Source organism: Centrocercus urophasianus, unplaced genomic scaffold (assembly GCF_019232065.1).
Source record: "Centrocercus urophasianus isolate 14NV4802_14NV808 unplaced genomic scaffold, USGS_Curo_1.0 seq_19, whole genome shotgun sequence".
NCBI classification, from domain to species: Eukaryota; Metazoa; Chordata; class Aves; order Galliformes; family Phasianidae; genus Centrocercus; species Centrocercus urophasianus.
Window position 1 is genome coordinate 22,084,896 of NW_024884744.1, and position 20,678 is coordinate 22,105,573.

A 20,678-nucleotide genomic window follows, 5' to 3' on the forward strand; every position below is an offset into this window, starting at 1 on the left:
ACACAGTGCACAGCCAGCCGCTGCATCAGCCCGGCCACAGAAATGGCGGCGGAGAGGCGGGCGAGTGGCGTCACGTGCAGGGGGCGAGGCCGAGGCCTTCCGGTCACGTGACGCGGGCACCCGGCCCCCGCACCGGCCGCACGCGCCCCCCCCACTTCTCTCTCCGCGGAAGTGACGTAGGCCGCCGCGTTGGTGCGCAGTCGTTCGGTGCGGCCGGACGCGGAGCGGCTAAAGCTGCCCGGCGGCTACCGCGTCTCGCAGGCGGCACCGCCCGCCCGGCCCCGCCCCTCCGCCCGGCCCCGCCCCTCCGCCGCCGCCGCCTCACGCACGCACTGCGCGTTACGCGTTACGCGTTACGCACGCGGCGAGACAGCCGAGACCGCCACCACGAAGCGCCGCAGCCCGGTGAGTGCCCGGCGCTGAGGCCCGCTGTGGCCGCGAGCGGCACCCGCTTCCGGAGCCGCTCCGGCCCTTATGTAAGGCGCCTCGGGGGGGCCCGCGGCCATCCGCGCTCTGGCTGCGGGCCGCGGCCGCGTCATCCCGGGCCCGGCGCCCCTGCGGCACGGAGGGGATGCCATCGTCCCGCGGCGGGCGGGCGGTGGCCACCGGGCGGGGCCGCACCGGAGCTTAGCGCGGGGCAGGTGTCGGGGCGGCCCTCCGCGGCCGGGCGCTGCGCCGCCGCATCTCCGCGTTTGCTTTGTGCGGCCGGGCGGGAGGCGGTGTGTGCGGCGGGTTTGTCCCGGTGCCACTGCGAGATGAGGGAGGAAGTGTCGGCCAGGCCGCTGTGCGGGCTGTGCTTTCTGCGCTCATCCCGAGCGTCCTGAACAAAGGGTGAAATTCCTGCTCTGAGAAGTGTCAGAAGTTCTGTCTGAAGTGCTGCTTGGCTGTCACTGTGGGATCGGCTCTGTTCTTGGGCCGTTCATCCTGCTGTGCGTCCTGCTTAGCGGGACCGGGCTTTGTGTCTGCCCCGAGGTGGTTGAACTGTAATGTGTCTCGTTGGTGTCACAGCACCTCTGCTGCCCTTTGCCTTCCGTGGCGCTCATTTCATGCTTCAGCTTTCAGCTCAGGCCGTGGGAGAGGCTGAGAGTCCATCAGCGAACCCCTCTCTGTTTGGAACTTGTGACGGTTCCTTCTCGTTTCCAAAAGGAATGTGTGCCATGGGACAGCGATTTGTTTAGAAGCAGAGCCTGCAAATGTAACCAGAATGTCGTGAATGGGATTTTTCATGAAGTGAAATTTTAAATCTTTCAGACTTAAGTTTTTTGTGTGTCTCCTTGTTGATGAACTTGCCCGATGTTGGTAATAGATGGGCTTCTGAAGCTCTTAAGGAATTGATAAACTTGCTGTGCTGCTCCACATTTTTCAAGTAACATTGACGTATGTGAGTTCCAAGTCATGCTGGAGATGCGAGGACGGGAATTAGCAGATGTCCTCTTCTTGTGCAACAGCAGTAAGCAAGGAGCTGCAGGCTTCAAAAAGTACTAATCCGTTTGTTTACGTTTCTCTATAGTTATAGATGTTACAGCTTTTTTTTTTGTTTGTTTTTTGTTTTGTTTTGTTTTGTTTAAATTGGTGATATTGCTGAAATTTGGAAGACCAGAACACCATAATTTAGAAATGAAATTGGTTCACCAGCAGGATCTCAATACTAAGTTTTTCACATAGGTTTCCTTTGTATGAATGATAAATGGAACTAATTATGTTGCGTCTTCAACATGTAGGCACTGTGTGTCAGTCCTTCCTCACACTTTGCACAAGTGCTATTGTTGTTAATGTATGGCTATTTCAGTTCTGTCAGTCAGCCTTCAAAAATGAAAAGAAATCCCAAAGGACTAGCAGAATAGACTTACAGATAAGGGTTTTTAATTATTTCAGACCAATAGCATTCTTAAGTGCTTTATTCCTGTTTGGTCTTAAAAGGTAAGAAAATGAATGCCTGCATGTACACAAGCAGACAAATCAGAAACTGGGATGTTTGTCAGTGTTCCTTATCCTCTGTGAAAGGGATGTCTTGTAACTGGAGCAACAAAGGAAATTTTGCTCGTGAATGGTGCTTCCATCTTTGTCTTTTGCTTTGTTTGTGAACTTGGGGAGATGTGCTACTTGTCCTTCTCCAGGCTGTGGTTCTACCAGGCTGTGCTGCAGCTGTCTGGGCCTGCTCTCTCTCTTGCATTGGAACCAGTGCAGTTGTATGCATTTGGTGATGTGTTTCAGCTCTCTTACATTGATGGGCAGGAAACACAGCAGCTACCTCTGCCCAGAAAACTCCAGCAAAGCCAGAATCCTGCCAATGGACTGAGCTGATCTCGCTTCCCATTTGGAATGCCAGAGCAGGATTGCGTGCTGGGAGCAGGGATGTAGCAGTTCTTTGTAAGCACTGAACCATCCCGGACATCCACGGATCCCTGCTCTTTTTGGAACAAGAGGCAATGTTGTTTAGTAAAATTCAATTAGCTGTTTTGACATCTAGCTTGAATAGAAGTGTAGTATGTGCTACCTGCAAATACCGATGCTGTGTGGGAAGACTTGAAGTGTTGAATTCCTGCTGATGTCAGGCCCTCCTCTGAAGTGGCTGAAGTCTTGGCAGACACTAATGCAGCTGATTCTGTAATCACAGTCTGTCCTTTGGAAAGCAGAGGTGTACCAAATAATTTTCTTTGCTATGTAGCAGTGGAAACAACTTTTTTGGAGTAAGAACTACTGGATTTGTGTCCTTGTGGCCAGGAAGGCCAGTGATACCTGGGGATGCCAGCAGAGTGAGGGAGGTCATCCTCCCCCTGTGCTCTGCCCTGAGGAGACCACGTCTGCAGCACTGGGGCCAGTTCTGAGCTCTCAGAACACAGGGAATTGCTGGAAAGGGTCCAATGCAGAGCTGTAAAGATGGTCGGGGCCTGGAGCATCTCCCTGATGGGGAAAGGCTGAGAGATCTGGGACCGTTCAGCCTGGAGCAGTGAGGGCTGAGAGGGGATCTTATGCGTATAAATAACTAAAGGACGGGGCTCCTTTAGTTGGAGCCAGGCTCTTTCCAGTGGTGCCAGGTGACAGGACAAGGAGCATAAACTAGAACTTAGCAAGGTCCATCTGAATATGAGAGACAGATTCCTTACGGTGAGGGTGACAGAGCCCTGGCACAGGCTGCCCAGAGAGATGGTGCGGTCTCCTCCTCTGGAGATATTTAAATCCACCTGGATGCTTTCCTGTGCAACCTGCTCTAGGGAACCTGCTTCAGCAGGTGGGGTTGGACTGTAGCTGATCTCCATAGGTCCCTTCCAACCCCTGCAGTTTTGGGATTGTGTGACTTTTAGGAATTTTGCTTCTTTGAAGCTTTGACTAGAAATCAAACAGGGAAGATGTTGAACGTTCCAAAGATGGTAGTTAACTTAGCATCTACTAAGGAATTGTTTACAAGTTCCTCTTTTAGAATGCTAAGAGCATTCTGAAAGTATTCAAGGATGGACAGATGTGACGTAATGTAGTGTTTTAATGAAAGTCTGCTTAACTTACAAGAATGAAAATGGTGGTGGGCACACAGTGGAGTGCTTTAGGCAAGGTACTTATTTGAGAGAGATTTTTCCCTGACTCCTAGGATAGAATTATAATAAAAGGAGCACAAAGTGTCATCCAGCAGATCTTGTTCCAACAATTTTTCTGCATAACTTTGAAAATAAATATGAGAAAACATGAGTGTCGAAAAGGAGTGTGTAATTTGTTTGATTGGCCTGCGTATGGGAAATGCTGAGTCCTGTCCTGAACCACTGATTGAGCACCTGGAGAAAGGACCGGGTCAGCCCTGGGAGCACAGGTGAAGGTTGTAAGACAGGAAGGGCTGGCAAAGCCTGGCTGCATCTCTCTTAAACCTCACTGAAGGGCTGACTGCCTCCGGGGAAGGATCTCTTAGTGGAGAGCCCTCCTTGGTGAAGCGTTCCCTTGCGAACCTGGAATCTTGTGATACAGGTGAGCAATCTTCTGCCCTTCCTTTATCATGCTGTTCCTGTCATGGTACCTTATCGTAATTCTTTTCCCATCATACTGATCTGTCCAGTTGCTACAGCCCATTTTGTTACTCCTTTTTTGCATTCATACTTCTCTGTAAAATAATTACAAAAAGCAAAACTTCTGAGGAACGAGCGTGCTCTGCCTGTTGCAGGAAGAAAAGAGCATTCCATGTGGAGTGCTGGAGTTCCAGCACTAGCAATGCTTGGTCTTTGTGCTCAGCTCCCCGAAGCCTGGCTTTAAAAAGAGGGTGGGTGATTGACGTTGTCTGTCCCAGGATGAGATGTAACAGGCTTTGTCAGAACTGTTGGATTGTTTGGTTTTGGGAAAGAATGGAAGGTGAAGCGTTTGCCCTTGCCAAGCATGCTTGCAAAATCTTTTTAATCAGAGTATCTTTAACAAATATGATTAGCTTCACTTCAGCTGAAGGAATTAGTTGACTGGGTAATTTATATGCAGTTGACTGTGCAATTTTTATACAGGTGATGCACTGTAGGCACATTTACATAACATTAGCATGAGAATGCTTTGGAGGGGATGCCAACAGAAAGGCTGAAAAACACACATCTCTGGGTTCTCTTCAGACTGCTTTTCCTTGTGTTTGATGTGGACTTTAAGCCTTATGGAAAGGTGGACTGCAGAGTTCTGTGTTCCACTGCAACAGATGCACTTCCAAGTACAATTACACTAAGGGTGGGACGATTGCAACCGCTGGGTAATAGTGTATAATTATGTTTACACAATGCTGGGTCCTTCAGAGAAGGCCTGAAAATAATTATTTTAATTTAGAATTGGATCCAAAGTTTTGTCTGCAGTATAAAAACTTGAGTGCTTTTTGCATATGGGCAGTTCTTTGCATTTCAGTGCAAAAGCAGCAGTGGTAAAAATCACGTATCTGTACAGCTGAAATTGTGCTTGTGTGCGTGTGCACACGCTTTAACTGTGCTGACTGAGATGAGTGCTTGTGAGTTTGAAGGCATGGTTTCATTTGAAGTGGAAGTTGACTTTGTTTTTTTTCCAGTAAGCCAGTCTGCAGGTCTGTAGTGCCGTGGTTTCTGCCCTTTCTTAATCACCACTTCTTTTAAGATCAAGTCTGAGCTGCCTGACCTTTCCTGTACATCCCCCAGGATGTATGTCCTTGTGTTCTCCTGCAGTCATTGACTACTCATAGACCTAATGGTTGTTGGTTATTGGTTGTTATTTTACTCAAATATTCATAGAGCACTGTTGCTGTTTTCCCAGGCTTATTTCTTGCTTCCTTCTTGTCATTCAGAGACGCAGTGTGATCAAAGGGTCTTCTTCCCTTCTAGTCACATGGACTGCAAGGAGGTATTTGTAGGGATGTGGGTTTGTGGGAGAGTGGAGAGTGTTTGTTTTGAGTAGAAGGGTGTATCTTGCCTTCAGTTTAGGATTGAGCCTTTCAGAGGCTTTATAAGCTTGGAGGCAAAAACGTGACAAATTCAGCAGTGGAAGAGAAGCAAAGATGCGAATGAGATGGAGGGAACTAATAAGGGAAGATTGGAAATTCTCAAGTAAATTAGAGTCCCTTCCATAGAATCACGTAATGATTTGGGTTGGGAGCGACCTTAAAACTCACCCAGTTCCTGAATAAAGCAAAAATAGTAAGACTCTTGCAGCAGAGCTGTTCTTAGTGTTACTCATTTTAGAAAGCAAACTGCACGTGCTTCATGTGGTTGCTTGCCATAGGTTTATCAGGACACCTATCTTGATAGACTTAGCTCAGATTGCTGCCATAACATATTCTGTAATTAAAATAGTGTGGTGTAACTGCTTAACAACACAGTGTTCCTTTAAGATTGTGCATCTTGAGGTGCAGAAGAGGAAGTGACTCAAGTACCAGGTATCAGCACTTAGTGAGAAAGTCTGCTTTCATAGTGAGCCTGCTCTTGTGCCATCAGAGCCTGCTTGTGGTGACAGACTGACACCTGCACTCACAGCAGCTGTAAACACACGCAGAGAATCAGAAGGCTGAAGGTAATTGGGTTAAAATATGGGGATTTTTTTTTTTTTTTGTAAAATATTAGAAGAGTAGTTGCAAGCAGTTCTCTTGCAGGAGGCACTTGGTGAGCTCTGATGTGATTTGTGCCTAGATGTACTCAGACTTACTAGAAAGGCTTGCACATCTGCTGTGCCATTTTACTTGCCTTGGTGTTTATGTGCAAGGTCTGTTTGAAAACCTTGGTGCTTGGTTTTTGTTCCTGACAGCAGTGCTAATTATTCACACACCAATAAGGTACCTATATACACAGAACCAGAAATGACTGGACCCGGTTGCCAGCTCATGTCATGCTCTGAAGAAAGTAGCAGCAATGGAGCTACCTTTCAAATATAGGTCTCTTTCCACTTATTTCTACGATACTTGGGCTGTTGACAGCGGCTGAATTTAGTGGTGGCAAAGGATTGGAATCCTGGTCTTGTATTACCAATAGTAACAGACCGAGTATTTGCATCCCTTGGCTGGATGCTTCAGTGGAGAAAGGGGAGGAAACCAATGTCGATAGGTGGTAAGTGACAGGTTGGTGGGAAGGCTGCTGCTCCTGCAGTGGGCTGTGGAGCTGTGTGCCATGGGAAGCTCTTTGGGGTGGAGCTGTTTTGGAAGCATGAGCAGCAGCAGAGAATGCTTCATTTGCAGGAGGCTCTCTACCTGAATGAGAGTGATGCTTGGAAACATAATTCTGCGATAACTCCGTCTTGCTTTCTAACTGCGGTTTTCTGATGGTGTGAGCAGTGGAATTGCTGCTTTTTATTCCTTTTCTTCAGTTCTGCTTACATTTTTTAATTGCTGAGATGTCAAGCTTTCACTGTACTTGAGTAAATTTATGTTTCTTTTTTTTTTCCTGATAGTTACTGAAATCATGAATCCTGTGTATAGCCCTGGATCTTCTGGGGTTCCCTATGCAAATGCCAAAGGAATTGGTTATCCAGGTAACTCCCTTATTTTTGTTTTCAATTAAACTTTGGTCTGCTAGTCTCTGCAATCAAGGAGTAGTTGCTCATTAGTGGGTTCTGTGTGGTGATCTTTTGTTTGTGGTTTCTTGTTTTGTTTTTAATTTAAAAGGTGGAATTTCAGAAGTTGTGTTAGTTGTGCTGTTTTATAATAATCTTAATATGTCTTGCAAAGTAATTTATTTGGGGAGCTCACATAATTATCTCCTGCAAGATGAGGAGCCAGTCTTCTTTATTCTAGCTGATTGACACTGTTAACAAGAATTAGCACTTGTCTATCTAACAATCTAACAAGAGAAAGCAGCACTGAAGTTTGGACAAGAAAATGACAAAAAGTACTTTAAAAACAGAGAAGTAAAAGTATTTCTTGCTTTCCTTGCTTCTCACTTGTTTTCAAGTTTCTCTCTGTCTTCCACCCTCCTACCTAATGCTCAGTGTGAGTGTTCTGGTTTCTGATCTCTCTGTAATTCAGAAGTTTAATAAAGCAATAATTACTTGCGGACAGACAGAACTTTCCAAGGAGCCCAAAAAGAAGCCATTTCCTCTGTGAAGCATTTCAAACAGCCTTTTTTTTTTTTTTTTTTTTTTTACCTTTGTGGTATAAGTTAATTATTCCATTCTAGGAGAGTCTGCATGGTCGATCAACTGCAATTTTATGTGCTGTGACTTTATGTATCAAAACGTGTTGCCTTCGCAGGCAGATCGATCTGTTTTGGGAGCTAGAAGTCATTCAGCACAAGTTAATGTTAATGATCTCTGTTCTAGGTCTTCCTACTGATCTACAGTTTTAAAATTTGTGGTGCAACTTCAAGTATTGGAGCTCCTCTTTTCCATTTTTGTGTTTCCTCTTTAAATAGTGATGTGTGAGTTGGCTTTTGATTAGATCTCTGTAGGCCATTCTATCTTTCAGTCTATTGATTCCCTTTTAGGTACTTTCATTTTATCTTCAAGATAGTGTAGCTTTATGAATTTCTTCTACAGTGTTGATAAAGCAAAAAAGTCCTGTATTACAGTGTTTAAGTCTGTTGAGTGACTGAAGTGGTTCAGTTGTGAATTGTAAAGCTGATAAGTCTTGCAGGGTGGTCTTTACTCTCCATCCTAATTGGCTATATGGGCTATAATAATTTTATGGTAAGGTGAGCAGCAGTTACTTAATGCCAGTTGCAGTACGATTATCTCTATATTCGTAATTGATTTGCCAAGTCTTTCTTCAAATTGAGATAAAGATTATTACAGCATACATCACAGAATCACAGAATGGCTTCGATTGGAAAGGACATTAATAATAATCTGTTTCCAACCCCTTGCCATGGGCTGGCTGCCCCCTGCCAGCTCAGGCTGCCCAGGGTCCCATTCAGGCTGTCCTTGAGCACTTCCAGGGATGGGGCATCACAGCTCTGGGCGGCAGTGCCGTGGCCTCACTGCTCTCTAGGTAATTGATTTCTTCCTAACATCTAATCTGAATCTCTCCTCCTTTAGTTAAAATCCATTCTCCCTTGTCCCCATCACTATCAGACCTTATTAAAAGTTGTTGTCCCCTGTTTATAAGCTCCCAGTAAGCGCTAGATGGCCATAATCTCCCAGGAGCCTCCTCTTTTCCAGGCTGAACAGGCCAACTTCTTAAACCTTTCTTCATAGGAGGGGTGCTCCAGCCTCTGAGCATCTTTGTGGGCCTCTTCTGGACCTGCTCCAGCAGCTCACCTTTCTTGTGCTGGAGTGCTGCAGGTGGGGCCTTGTAAGGACAGAGAAAAGGGGGTCTGCCCCCTCCCTTACGCTGCCAGCTCTGCTCTTTTGATACAACAGGGTGCTGGATACTAACTGATATTTTTATCTCCTTTCATTTTCTAAGCACAGATTTTTATTTACCAGGGTTTCCCTTGTACTTACAACCGTTCACACGTTGCTTTTCAGTCATCATTTAGTCTTATCTAAGTAGTACTTCAGTTTACTTAGGAGAACGGACTATTACAGACCTGTAAATAGCAGTTTAAACCACACAGGAACGATAGAATAACAGATGAGAAGTTACAGATGCAACTGTCCTGTACATACATGGATAGATCTGCTGGTCTTTGCATTGCCATAAACTGGCATAACTGAAATACATGGAATTTAAAGACAGTTGGTATAAATGTGCTGGAATTGCCGTATTTCAAGCTGGTGGCTTTACATTCTTGCCTGCAGAAGTTAGTCAGTTTCTGGAAGTGTGACTCCTGAGTTCAGCCTTGTCAGTTGGTTCTGCCCGTGATGCTGATGGAGCTTACTGAGCTCTCTCATCCACACTTAAAGACCATGGGATAAACACAAAGCATCCTGTAAAGTGAAAAGTAGACTAGCATATCCCCGTAGACATGGGGGGCATGGAACTAGATGATCTTCAAAGGACCCTTCCAAACCAAACCATTCTATGATTCTAAGACATTAGGTTTTTTTCTTTAAAATAATTGCATGACTAAGTCTCCTTTTCTTGCCTCTACTAATATAGCAACTACAGATTCTCCTTTCAGGATCATTGAATTTACATGGACTGCATGATAATAGAAAGTAGTGAGCATACAGTTAGGAGGAGTGTATTATTTGAAGGCGCTGTGTTTGTAAAGCTGTTGCATATTTAATAGCTGCTTGTATTGCACTACATCTATTTGAAGTCATTGGATTGGTTTACAGTAGCAAGGAATCAATATCCAAGTGTTCTCACGTGGATTAAAGTTGGATCTAGAAGTTAAAGCTGCTGTTTGTTGTAACTGAACTTGTCTGGTTCAGAGCTCTTTGTGGAGCTAAACCTGTGAAGAATGGTGAACTGAAAAATGATGCAAGAAATAATGCTGCAGTTGTGAAGTCAGGTGTAGAACTGTATGGAGGACTTCGCTAGGAGATGGCGAGTTTGAAATCTTCAGAGCTGTTTACACTCTGAAAAGTTGTTATGACTTGTGTGTTATCTTTGATTTTAAGCCTGATGCTTCTCTTAAGTGGTCAGAATGGATCTGGCTCACAGTAATGCCAGTTGCATGCAGCTTGATACATTTGCAAAGTGCTTTATAAAGCTAAGGGTGCTCAGTCAGTCCCAAGGTAAGCATAGCTATTGTTGCAGAGAGTAACTCTGAGCACTTCGGAGTTGGAGAAAGCAGGGATGCTTCAAATGTGAGAAGCGTTTTGAAACTGACAGTGATGATGTGAATAGTCATTGCATTTTATCCATAGAATTTGAAATATCTGAAGGAAATGATTCAATTAAAATCTAGCAAACTTTGTATCTTTGAAATATCGGGTGCGTAATAATTTACCCCTAGTGGTTCACGAATGCTGGTGCAGAAGTGTTTCCCTGTGTTTTGCTGTTGCCTGAGTGGATCACTTATTGTTTCTGTTGAGTATCATAGCACAGTGCTAAAACATTGTCTTCTGTCACACCTGAGTGTGGTGTATCTGTATCAAAAGCAGCTGAGGCTGCTTTGTACTTTCTGCTTGTGACCTCTCTCACTGGGAAGTCAGAGGTGCTCTGACTTTGAGGGATTTCATTATTTATGTGAAGCAGAGGTGTTTTTTTTTTTTTTTTTTTTTTTTTACCAGATGAACATTTTCATCAGGTCATAAAACTTAGGGAATCTTGGATAGTTGCACAGGACTCCGTTGTCTATCTAACTTACTAGCTGTGTGGCCAACGCCAAGGTTTGCTGAAGAGAATGGCCCTTGTGACTGCTGAGGGGTCCCCTCAGCTTCAGGTGGCTTCAGAGAGGAGGGGCACGCTGAGAAAGCATCATCAGAAGGCATCTGCTGGTTCGTCTCGATTGAAGGGTGCATGGGAAGAATAAAGTTTGGTTAGGCTGTGCAGTCAGTCTAGAAAATAACTTTGATGTGCTCTTTCTTCCAGCTGGCTTCCCAATGGGCTATGCAGCGGCTGCTCCTGCCTATTCCCCTAATATGTATCCTGGAGCAAATCCTACCTTCCAAACAGGTATGTGTAATAGGGGTATCTAAGTGATAGCCTGAAATTCAGAAGTTACTGGAGCCAAGAGCTAAGAATAAGGAAAAGCTGTTGGGCCTTACAGTAACACCTGCTCTGTGGGCCCACATGAGAGCTGAGATTTCTTCAGTGCGCAGGTACTTTGTTGGAGTAGGTCAGAGCTGTTTTTTATCTACCATTAGTGCTGGGTGCTTCAGCTGACGTATTCCCACTCTCATAGTATAATTTAGGGGTTGTAGTGTGCAGGGTACTGTGGCAGCAGTGGTGCTTTTCATGAGGCTGTTGCGTTCTTCATGAAATCCTGAGACTGTGCCTCTGATGAGAGCTGCAGGAATTGTGAAAGGATTGTCTGTCTTTAGGTAGAACCTGAGCCAGCAGTTGCTACTTGTACCTGCAGAAGTGGAGTTGTCATCTTGCTGTAATGTATAAAAATTATTCTTAAGTGATTATTAAGGGTATGACTATATCTGGAGTATACTGAAAGGAGGTTTAAAGATACTCAGTTGCCTTTGGAGTCTAGTTTGCAGTTGTAGTGAACCACAACATTGGTATTTTAAAGGTAGGATCTCTTTCATACTTGCCTTAGGTAGTCCATAAAATGCCAACAAGCAAATATGAATAAACGTCATTTGAAGTGGAAGAAACATATTTTTGTCTCTGTTCTCCAAAAGGCCATCTTGAGGTCTTAGAAAAGTTCTGACCTTAGAAATTGTTTTTCTTGTGCTTTGTTTCTTCTTCTGGAGAAGGTAGCTACCCATCATCTCCTGTCATTACAACACTGGTTGTGCCAAGATGGGCTGATGGTAACATGTACCGAATTCTCCTGTGTAGGACTACTGTCTAATACACTGAATCCAGATGTTTAACAATACTACTACTAAAATCCAAAGCCACTTTTTATACAGAATCCAGCGAGTGGAAAAGCAGGTGGATGCAGTAATACAATAGCTCCTCATTCTTAGTTGAGACAGTCAGGTGTTACATACAGATGTTATCAGTACTGACTGTGAGATATAACTTGTGCATGGATATTAAGGCTAGGCTACTAAGTACTCACATGAAGATAAAGGAAATCAGGAATTAAGAAAATTGCTGCCCAGGATGTGACATCATAAAGCAGTGTACTGACACTTTTTTTGTATTTTTAATGCAGATTTACCTTTGTTTCCAGGTTATACACCAGGCACTCCTTATAAAGTGTCTTGTTCACCCACTAGTGGTGCAGTCCCGCCGTATTCCTCATCACCAAATCCCTACCAGACTGCTGTGTATCCAGTCCGAAGTGCCTATCCACAGCAGAATCCATATGCACAGGTAAGTGACCAAACCAAGCAACTGCTATCTGGTTGGGTAGTGCTTTGCCTACACTGGAATACCTGCTTGCATTTTATTCCTTCGTGGGGTTGAAAAGAATAATTAGCTGCCAACAGTGAGAATTCTTAATGCAGTCATTTACAGTGTTACATCTGTGCAGTTTTATGTTTCGTTTTACATGATGGTCACGCTCTGCTCACTGATCAAATGTTCAGTGTTTGAAGACAGACTAATTCCAGTAGCTTAGTGTTAGAGTCAGAGTGCTAGAAGCTGTAACTGCTACAGCAGTTTGTCAAAAATGGTCACAAGCTAGCACTTTTTTTTTTTAGGATGTCTCTGTTACTGTTTAAGAAGTTACCAAGTTGGCTTAAAAACTCTTGAAAATTGTTGAGGCTATTTTAACAGGCTGTTGAGAACTGCTAGAAAGGACAGAATGAAGACGCTTTGATAAACGCAATATTTGGGGGAGAAGTAGGTGCTTCTGTAGAAGAAATTCACGTGGTGTGTTAGTTGAAGGGGATTGGTGAGCATGTAGCAGGGCTTATCCAGACTGCTCAGTGTATTTGGATTTGTCAGAAACCTGAGATTCTTTAACCAAAAACAGTTGAATAAAAAGTTGAGGAAGATGTTCTTTCGTGTGTTAATGTATGAAAAGATGTGAAACAAAGAGACCTTGTTGCTGAAGGTGCAGTCAGCATGGGAGAGCTACTTTTGCCTCTTGAATGTTTGAATGTTATACTAAGTGCCTTAAAATGAAGGGCTAATGTTAACAGGTTTTAGTGAAAGAAGATAGCCTGTTTTTCATTTCCCCAAAAGGTACACAGTGATTGCTTAACTTCCTTTTTCTCAACAGCAAGGCACTTACTACACACAGCCTTTGTATGCAGCACCACCCCACGTAATTCACCACACCACAGTTGTGCAGCCCAATGGCATGCCAGCAACCATGTACCCTGCTCCTATTCCACCACCAAGAGGAAACGGTGTGACCATGGGGATGGTGGCTGGGACTACTATGGCAATGTCAGCAGGTAGGTGGACTTGTAACCCTTGTGTCTTCTTGATGAAGCTCTGCTTTATTTGAAGGAAAACATTACTGCGTTACAAAATGTGATGCCAGAGATGTGCTGTGCAGAACCATAAACTTAGTGCTATTAGAAGGGACTTCTGTAGGTTATCCAGACCAGCATCTTCACACTGACTCCAGCCTAGATCTGGGTGGTTACTTCTCCACTGATTTGATCAGCTGTAGTGATGGGGATATTAGCATTATTGTTTCAGATACTGGTGTTACAGTAGTATGGTAATTGTGTGTATCTTTATGGAATTTCATCTGTTTTTGTATCCCTTGCTTCTAATCAACGTAAAGGCTCTGAATTCCTCCTCTCCAAACCTTTCTCTGTACCTGGATGGAGACGGCAGCCTCTAAAGGCTGAACCCTTGCTCTTGGCCTGCCCTTTTGTTGCTGACCTCTGTGTGTTGAGATAGAACAATTCTATGTTTGCACTGCACGGGGGTCCTTTCTGTCATGGGCAATTGTTAGGAAAGCTTGCTTCCTAACTCTGCAGACTTTGAGTTACAGAGTTTTGGAGATGATGTTTAACTGCTATGTAGACTCATCTGTGAGTCTTTTTCTGAGGAGTTCTGTGCTTTGTTACTCAGTGTAACTCACTGAGGAATGTCCACATTCTCTCAAATGATTCTCAATTTGGTAGTTTAAAAAATGAGTGCCATGAGCTTGTTTCCAGATTATTCTTTATCTCATCAAATTGATCACTTAATCTGGGGGAATCTCAGATCTCGGGAAGTTACACAAACTGAACTAACTAGAAGGCTTTCAGTTTCGTGTGTGGGCATGCTTATGCCAGGTATTTTTTATTATTACAAAGCACTGCAGAGTGAAGCTGTTAAGATCCTGCTATCTCAGCCTGTTTCTGAACCCCCTCTTTGTCTGTTTAAAAAAAAAAAACCAACAACCTGTATCTGTGCTAATGCAAACAAGAAGTAATTTATTCTGATTTGTCAGTCGAGTTATCTCCACCATCAAATATTCTTCTGGCCTGTAATGCTGGCTGTGGGGAAAAAGTGTTTCAGTGAATAATCTGCTTATGTTGCAAGGCTTCTGCTAAAGCTGTTTGTAAGTCATGAGCATCTTTGTGTTGGACTAAGCATCAAAATGATACAGTTGCTTAAATGTTCGAAGGAAGATTAGGTCTGGAGTGCAAAATGAGGCTGGTAATTTTAAATGGGAATGTGAACAAGCTGTAAGATTTTTAGTTTCTCCTGTATGTTTTTCTATACCAGATTGTGTGTTTCCTTTTAAATATATGTATGTCCTCTTCTTCCTAGGAACTTTGTTGACAACTCATTCCCCAACTCCAGTAGCCCCTCATCCAGTTACTATGCCCACATATCGGGCTCCAGGAACACCAACCTATAGTTATGTGCCCCCACAGTGGTGATCATCCTGGCAGTCAGTGTAAGTTGTTGGTTTAGACTGAAAGCAATTTGTTGTTATTTATTAGTAAAAATTTGTTTGGGGGGGATAAGCTTCAGCTCGTGCTTCTTGTAGTCACTGTGGGAGGAGTTCTGATACAGACCATAAATTAGATTGTGGGTTTGAGGACAGAGATTTGATTTTTGAAATCTTACTGTGAAGTGGGATTTGGGGGAGTGTAGTGTGTGTGTCAAATAAACACAAAGATTAATGTTTTGGGGATCCTCACTTTTGCTGCTGGTTGTTTTTTTTTGAGTCTGTATCAGTAACTGCTCCATTTGAAATGAAATGGAAAATTCTAGTTTGGTCACTTTGTCACTGTAGTTTATGGTAACATTATTAACTTTGTTCCAACTCTCTTTGGATTTCTGTGCCAGTGATTGGGAGTTCAGAATTTGCCTTTTGAGTTAACAGAGCAGCATCTGTGTTGGGCTTTGCTTTGATGCTTTGCTACGGAACACAAACTTGAAACGTTTCACTGTTTCAGCCAAAAATGTCCAGTTACATTAGTGCAAAAAGTGAGAATTTCACTGTATCTAACCTAAGGTAATTTAATTAGGCTTAAAATACCTCTTTAGGATTACACCTTCTTCTAAGACAAAACTGCTGTGGCAGTAGAAAGCTGGAGCACAGATGATGGGAGAAAATCAGCGTAATGAATTGTTAATGTAGAGGCCTGTAGATTTCAGTGGATGAGTGCTGGAATAGCACTGTATGGTACTTCTGAATGTCTGATGTGTTTGTATTGTCTCTGTGGGGCATGCAGTTGTAGGATGTCTTACCACCCTCTAGTAGTATCTCGCTTAATCGAATATCTTCTCTCCCCTCAATGTAGGTTTGAAGATGGGAGATATGCAATCAAGAAATTGAGGTTTAAAAGTTGGTGCTGAAGCCCTCATGCCTCCAACCAGGACTCTTCTTCTGAATGCTTTCAACACTTGGCTAAACACTACTAATTCCTGATCACTGAAGATTTTCCAGTGCTGCATATCTTACATCTTGGAACTCCAGCAGTTAGTCTTAAAGCAAATCCTGTTTTGTGGACTGTCTTGCAATTTTTTAGCTAATTATAATGATAAAAAGGGAGTATAAATTTATTCTGATCCATATCTAGTTGAATGCATGTTAAAACACAAAAACAAAGCTTGCTCAATCTACCTGCAGTGACTGATGCAAAAACCATCATATGCAAATCCAAAGGAACCGAGAAGTATTTTACAACTTGTATCACTAATGCACTGTTGTAATGTATGCAGGGTCTTAAAAGGTAGAATCATGAAAGTGAGTTTCTTTGTAGACTACCGTAAGATACAGTAGATAAGAGCTTCAACCTTTTTTGGGTTGATGGGATTGCCAGTTTAAAAGGGGCACTTTTTTTGTTAATTTAAGTGATGTATTCTGTTCAAATTCAAGTACTAAATTGGAGTGACTGGAAAATGAGGCAGAAAAGCTGTAGGAATCCCGCACGCCATTAGTTTACTTCATACCTTTACGTTTTTGTTACATGGATTCAGTGTTATAGAGCTGTTCTCAAGGGTCAGAATGAAATGACAAAGGTAATGCTGTGTGTGCGAGTAAATAAAGCAAGCTTCCTTGAGGCAAAACTTGCCGTTAGGAATAGTAGGAGGCGACCTGTGTAATGAATTGCATGCCCTGGGGAGATACATATCCAGTACTACCTTTCATACGATGCAAGATGTGTCAAAGTGAGACTGCCACACAGGCTGATAGAATAACACTTTCCTTCAGATCTCCGTTGGAGAGATCACTGTTGTTTTTCCTGAAGAATGTTGTAGTCAGTTGCAAACTTAGGTGCAGTTGACCCAGCGTGCTTTCCTGATGTTTAAGAAGTATTAGGGCTTTCTGTGGCAGATGGGGAGATCAGCTGCGTGCCATCCTGAGGAAAGCTGCTGTGCCTGACGAGTCTGTTAAAGGGGAACAAATCATTCTAACACAATTTCCTTGTTAGCTACTTGCAGTATGGACTACAGATATGCTGTAGAGGGCTGCCAGAATATAGAGGTTTCAGATAGTTTGGTTGTTTTATTTTTTTTTTTCCTGAAAATATTTGTAATTGAAGTGGGAGCCATTCGGTGGTTGCAGCGTTTTGATGTATTTTTGTAGCATTTTTTTTTTTTTAACTTCCTAAATTGCACTTGGAAGCACGTACAAATAAGACTGACTGCAGATTAGCATTTCATTGCAATGAGTCATTTCTGGTATTCTTTCTTGCAACTTCAGTTTTTAAAACAGTACCTCAAAGCAAATGCAGTGGTGATAAAGGGCTAGCCTTAGAACCCATTTCTGTACCAAAATTCTCACCAGGAAGATTTTAAATTTTCAAAGTAAAATGTTGCACATGAAATCAAGGTTTTTCTTAGACCTGCTTACTTTACAGTGTCAGAAAAATGCAACTTTTTTTTGTTTTTTTAATATACATTCTGCCTGCAATAAATTATGCAGTAAATGAAAATAAAATGTTGTTCCCTTTTAAGCCTTTACAGAGAGGTGTATCAGGCTGTATCGTTCTCGTAGTCTAATTTCCATTCAGAAGTGATAATTTTTTTTCTCTAATTCTCTATCTAATTAATGTTTTTCTGGGGTGTTCTGGTCCTCTGTAGGTTTGGCAGCTACCTTGGGGTAGCTTCAGAGCTGATGTGATGCTGCCATTCCAGTACTCTGCCCTGGTGGGATCCTTGTGAACTGGGGTTGGAGCCTTCAGTAACTTTATTTTTTACAGTAAGCACTCTCTGTAATTTTTTTTACTACGTTTTTTAAATAAAGTTTAGGATGATTTTTCAGGAATCACTGTCAGAGGACAGACAGCCCCTTTAGTTTTAATGCCTTGAATATTAATGATGTTGGAATAAGTACTTTAAACCTTACTCATGAGCACTTACTGCAGCTTAGGGATTTCCATATGTTTCCATATGGAGCAGAAAATTACCCCAGACAAACCATTTTGAATCTGTGCTGCCTTGGGTCAGGTCTGTTCAACGATTCCTTTGGTGTAGCAGGTTTGAGTAGCCAGGTGTGCTGGGTGGTACAGCGAATGTGAATCCAGGCCATTTGTTCAGTTTGCAAGTAGTGTGACATTTTGGTTGTCTTGGCATGATTTTAACGAGAGTTCAGGTGTGAACCAGTGCTATGCTGAGGAGAAGCTGTACAGAACAGGCTCAGAGCTTCGCTGTCTCCCATCTCATCACCCTATAGACTAAAGCTTTGTGAATCATAGGAGTTAAATTCGGTGAATGCTGCATTAGAAAAGTGGTTGAGGAATGAACATAACATCCTGCTTCTTTGCTCTCAATTCAGTTTCCTAAATGCCATCTTGGAATTGGTCCCTATAACGTTCTGTAACTTTTAGGCAGTCACGCTTGAGCACTTTTTTTTTTTTTCCTAAGTTGCATTATGGGATTCATCCACGAGGGGGAAACTACCTTTTTTTCCTTATATAAAAAAAAAAAAAAAAAAAAAAAAAAAGAGGTACCACACCTTCCAGTTCTGATGAGTTGTAATGTACTGGGAGGGTGGAGCACATCTCCAGCAGTTTGATATGGGAAGTTACCAAAAGCACAGTGCGGAGGGGACAGGCGGGGAGTGTGTGTGTGTGTATATAACTATCTTAATGGTATTTTGTTGCAAATAGTAGAAAGCATGGATACAAAACAGCAGAGGGGGAAGCTGTACATCGTTCAATAGGCGTTTACACAGTGAGGGTCTTACGAAACGTTCTCTCCTGCTTTTTATATAACATTCCCTATTTAGAATTCCTTTATAAATGAATGCGCAGTATGTTTGCACGGGAGCTCTTTGACAATGAGAAGAGCTCGTGCTGTAGAGGCATTTCAGATCAAGCTTCTCTTTAAAAAAAAAAAAAAAAAAAAAAATAAAAAAAAAAAAGAAAGAAAACTTTTATGGCAGCTTTATATGATTAAAAAGAAAAAAAGTACTACTTCAAACCTGGAACTGAAGAGATAACTGCAGCAATAACAGAGAGAAGTCCAAAATAGATTTTTCTTTTTCTTTTTTTTTTTTTTTTTCCAATTCAAATTTCAAGTGTTCAATTTAGGTAAAATATTTTTTAAAGACTGAAGTATTCCCTACGTCAGTGACAACTGATGAAAGTGTCTTTTAAATGTAGCAGCAGCAAAATATAAATAGCTAATAATTGGCACCAAAAGCACGTAGCCCTAGTCAGTGGCACGGTGGTTATTAACCAGGCAATTGGAGGGAGAACAGAGAGCCTACTACTAGATCTTGCTATGCTTAAAAGCTGAGATGGCAGTGGTAGATAGGGAAGAAAAATCCTTTCCTTTAGTCCTTCCTCGTGTCGCTTCATCCACTGGAGGAAGAAACAAACCGTAAGTACCACAGTGTCGTAGCGTTGTCTGAAAATACTTCATGGTACAGAGTTGCATGCCAGGATACCCAGCACTGACTGCTCTTCACACGGTGGGGTGGCTTCGCTGTCACTTGGGCTGTAGGCTGCTGAAGGGATCTGAGCAAGAAATGATCAGAACTGGCTTGGAATTGCTCCCCAGTGCTTAAGCGTGGTATTAGGCACCATTCATTTGGGTTTGCAACATATTTTTGCTTGAGTAGCTGATGCCACCACTTAACTCCAGGCTTAGAGTCATACCAGAGAGTGGTAATGTGAAATCTCCCATGTAAGGAACATGAGCAGTAGTGATGCTTCAGCTGGAACGTGGGGGGAAAGAGGACAGCTGTGGTCGTCGTTCTTTGCAGTTGCCCAGATGTGGTTTGTGCAGTAGTTGGTAGGTAGCTGGTAGTTGGTATGATCCGTGTGTGGTTTTCTCCAGCAGGTGTCACTGGCCAACCTTCATGTTTGCTGAGGGTCAAAGGCAATCCATGAGTCCTCACGTTGAAGTGTTTGTGAGCGCTTGTCCACAAAACAGTGCAGAGTAAAGCTCGTTGAGATGGTTCTCACATAACGTGTCAGCTTGCTAATTTTGTGTCTTATCAATTCTAATGAGATTTGTTGAGTTAGAATGCAATTAAAAGGAGCGACTGCAGCAAAGCTAGGATTGTGCAAGCCTCAAAGAGCACCGAGTTGTTTCTGAAGTAGTGAGGACAACTTTTAGGGGGTGTGTGTGCTGGGAGAAGGTAAGGTGGGTTTTGCAGAGGGAAAAGAGGGAAGAAGAACAGTGTTTATCTGGGGGATGAGGAAACCTTTTCTTTTGTATGTTGAATATAACACTTAAACATCTGAATTCCACAGGTAGTAGTAAGGGTCCATTTGTGTATAAAAAAACAAAGTTCTAAACAGTGTATGGGCTCTGAAGTTTCAACACCAAGAAAGTGAACATGACTTTTCTAAACTGTTGTGACTTTTGGGCACTTAGCAGGCAAACTGGGAAAGCTTTTTTTAGCTGGCTGCTGTACAGACTTGTTTTAAGTAGAATGAATTTGTTAGTGTGTTTCTTTTTTAATTGTAATGCTATTATTGGCTGCCCTCATGTCTAAGAATTGGAAAAGTGAGTGCATGCAATGGAAGTGCAAGAGGCCCCAGTAATAGTTCTCCATGTTTGTTATGAAATAGACACAGGTTTCCTTTTTATGACTTTTTAAAAACTGTCTTACAAACAGTTGTATTGGTACATTATTATTTTTTTTTTTAAGTTTAGGTCAATGTTGTCTTCCAGGATAAGTTTTAAGGCATCACTCACTCCTGCATTGAACTACCACATCAACACAAAGAGTGGAGATCCCATTCTGAGCCAGTTCAATTGTGAAAATTCATATTTTTTTTATTTTTTATGCAATTCAATGAGTAGATGAGCTCAGATTTAAATTCTTAAAAGCACGTTTATTGTAACAAGAATTGTTATGTATTAATACTTCAGTTTTCAATAAAGATTGACTTGTGTTGCTTATTGTGGGGTTGTTTTTCGGTGACATGGTCCATTTAGGAGATGTTCTGCC

At 42.7% G+C, this 20,678-nt stretch overlaps 1 protein-coding gene across 1 annotated transcript; it reads left to right on the top strand.

Annotated features, from left to right (window-relative positions):
- The first annotated feature begins 325 nt into the window (after window positions 1-325).
- On the top strand, window positions 326-20,629 carry FAM168B (family with sequence similarity 168 member B). Its single transcript, XM_042820977.1, has 7 exons — window positions 326-405; window positions 6,859-6,939; window positions 10,829-10,912; window positions 12,093-12,235; window positions 13,089-13,266; window positions 14,585-14,714; window positions 15,568-20,629. The coding sequence occupies exons 2-6, from the start codon at window positions 6,870-6,872 to the stop codon at window positions 14,695-14,697; spliced, it is 588 nt and encodes a 195-aa protein (XP_042676911.1). The 5' UTR covers window positions 326-405; window positions 6,859-6,869; the 3' UTR covers window positions 14,698-14,714; window positions 15,568-20,629.
- Window positions 20,630-20,678: the final 49 nt, after the last annotated feature.

Coding starts and splice junctions, on each gene's coding strand:
- FAM168B (XM_042820977.1), top strand. CDS start 6,870: ATGAATCCTGTGTATAGCCCTGGATCTTCTGGGGTTCCCTATGCAAAT. Junction 6,940..10,828: donor CAAAGGAATTGGTTATCCAG/GTAACTCCCTTA, acceptor TCTTTCTTCCAG/CTGGCTTCCCAATGGGCTAT. Junction 10,913..12,092: donor AAATCCTACCTTCCAAACAG/GTATGTGTAATA, acceptor CTTTGTTTCCAG/GTTATACACCAGGCACTCCT.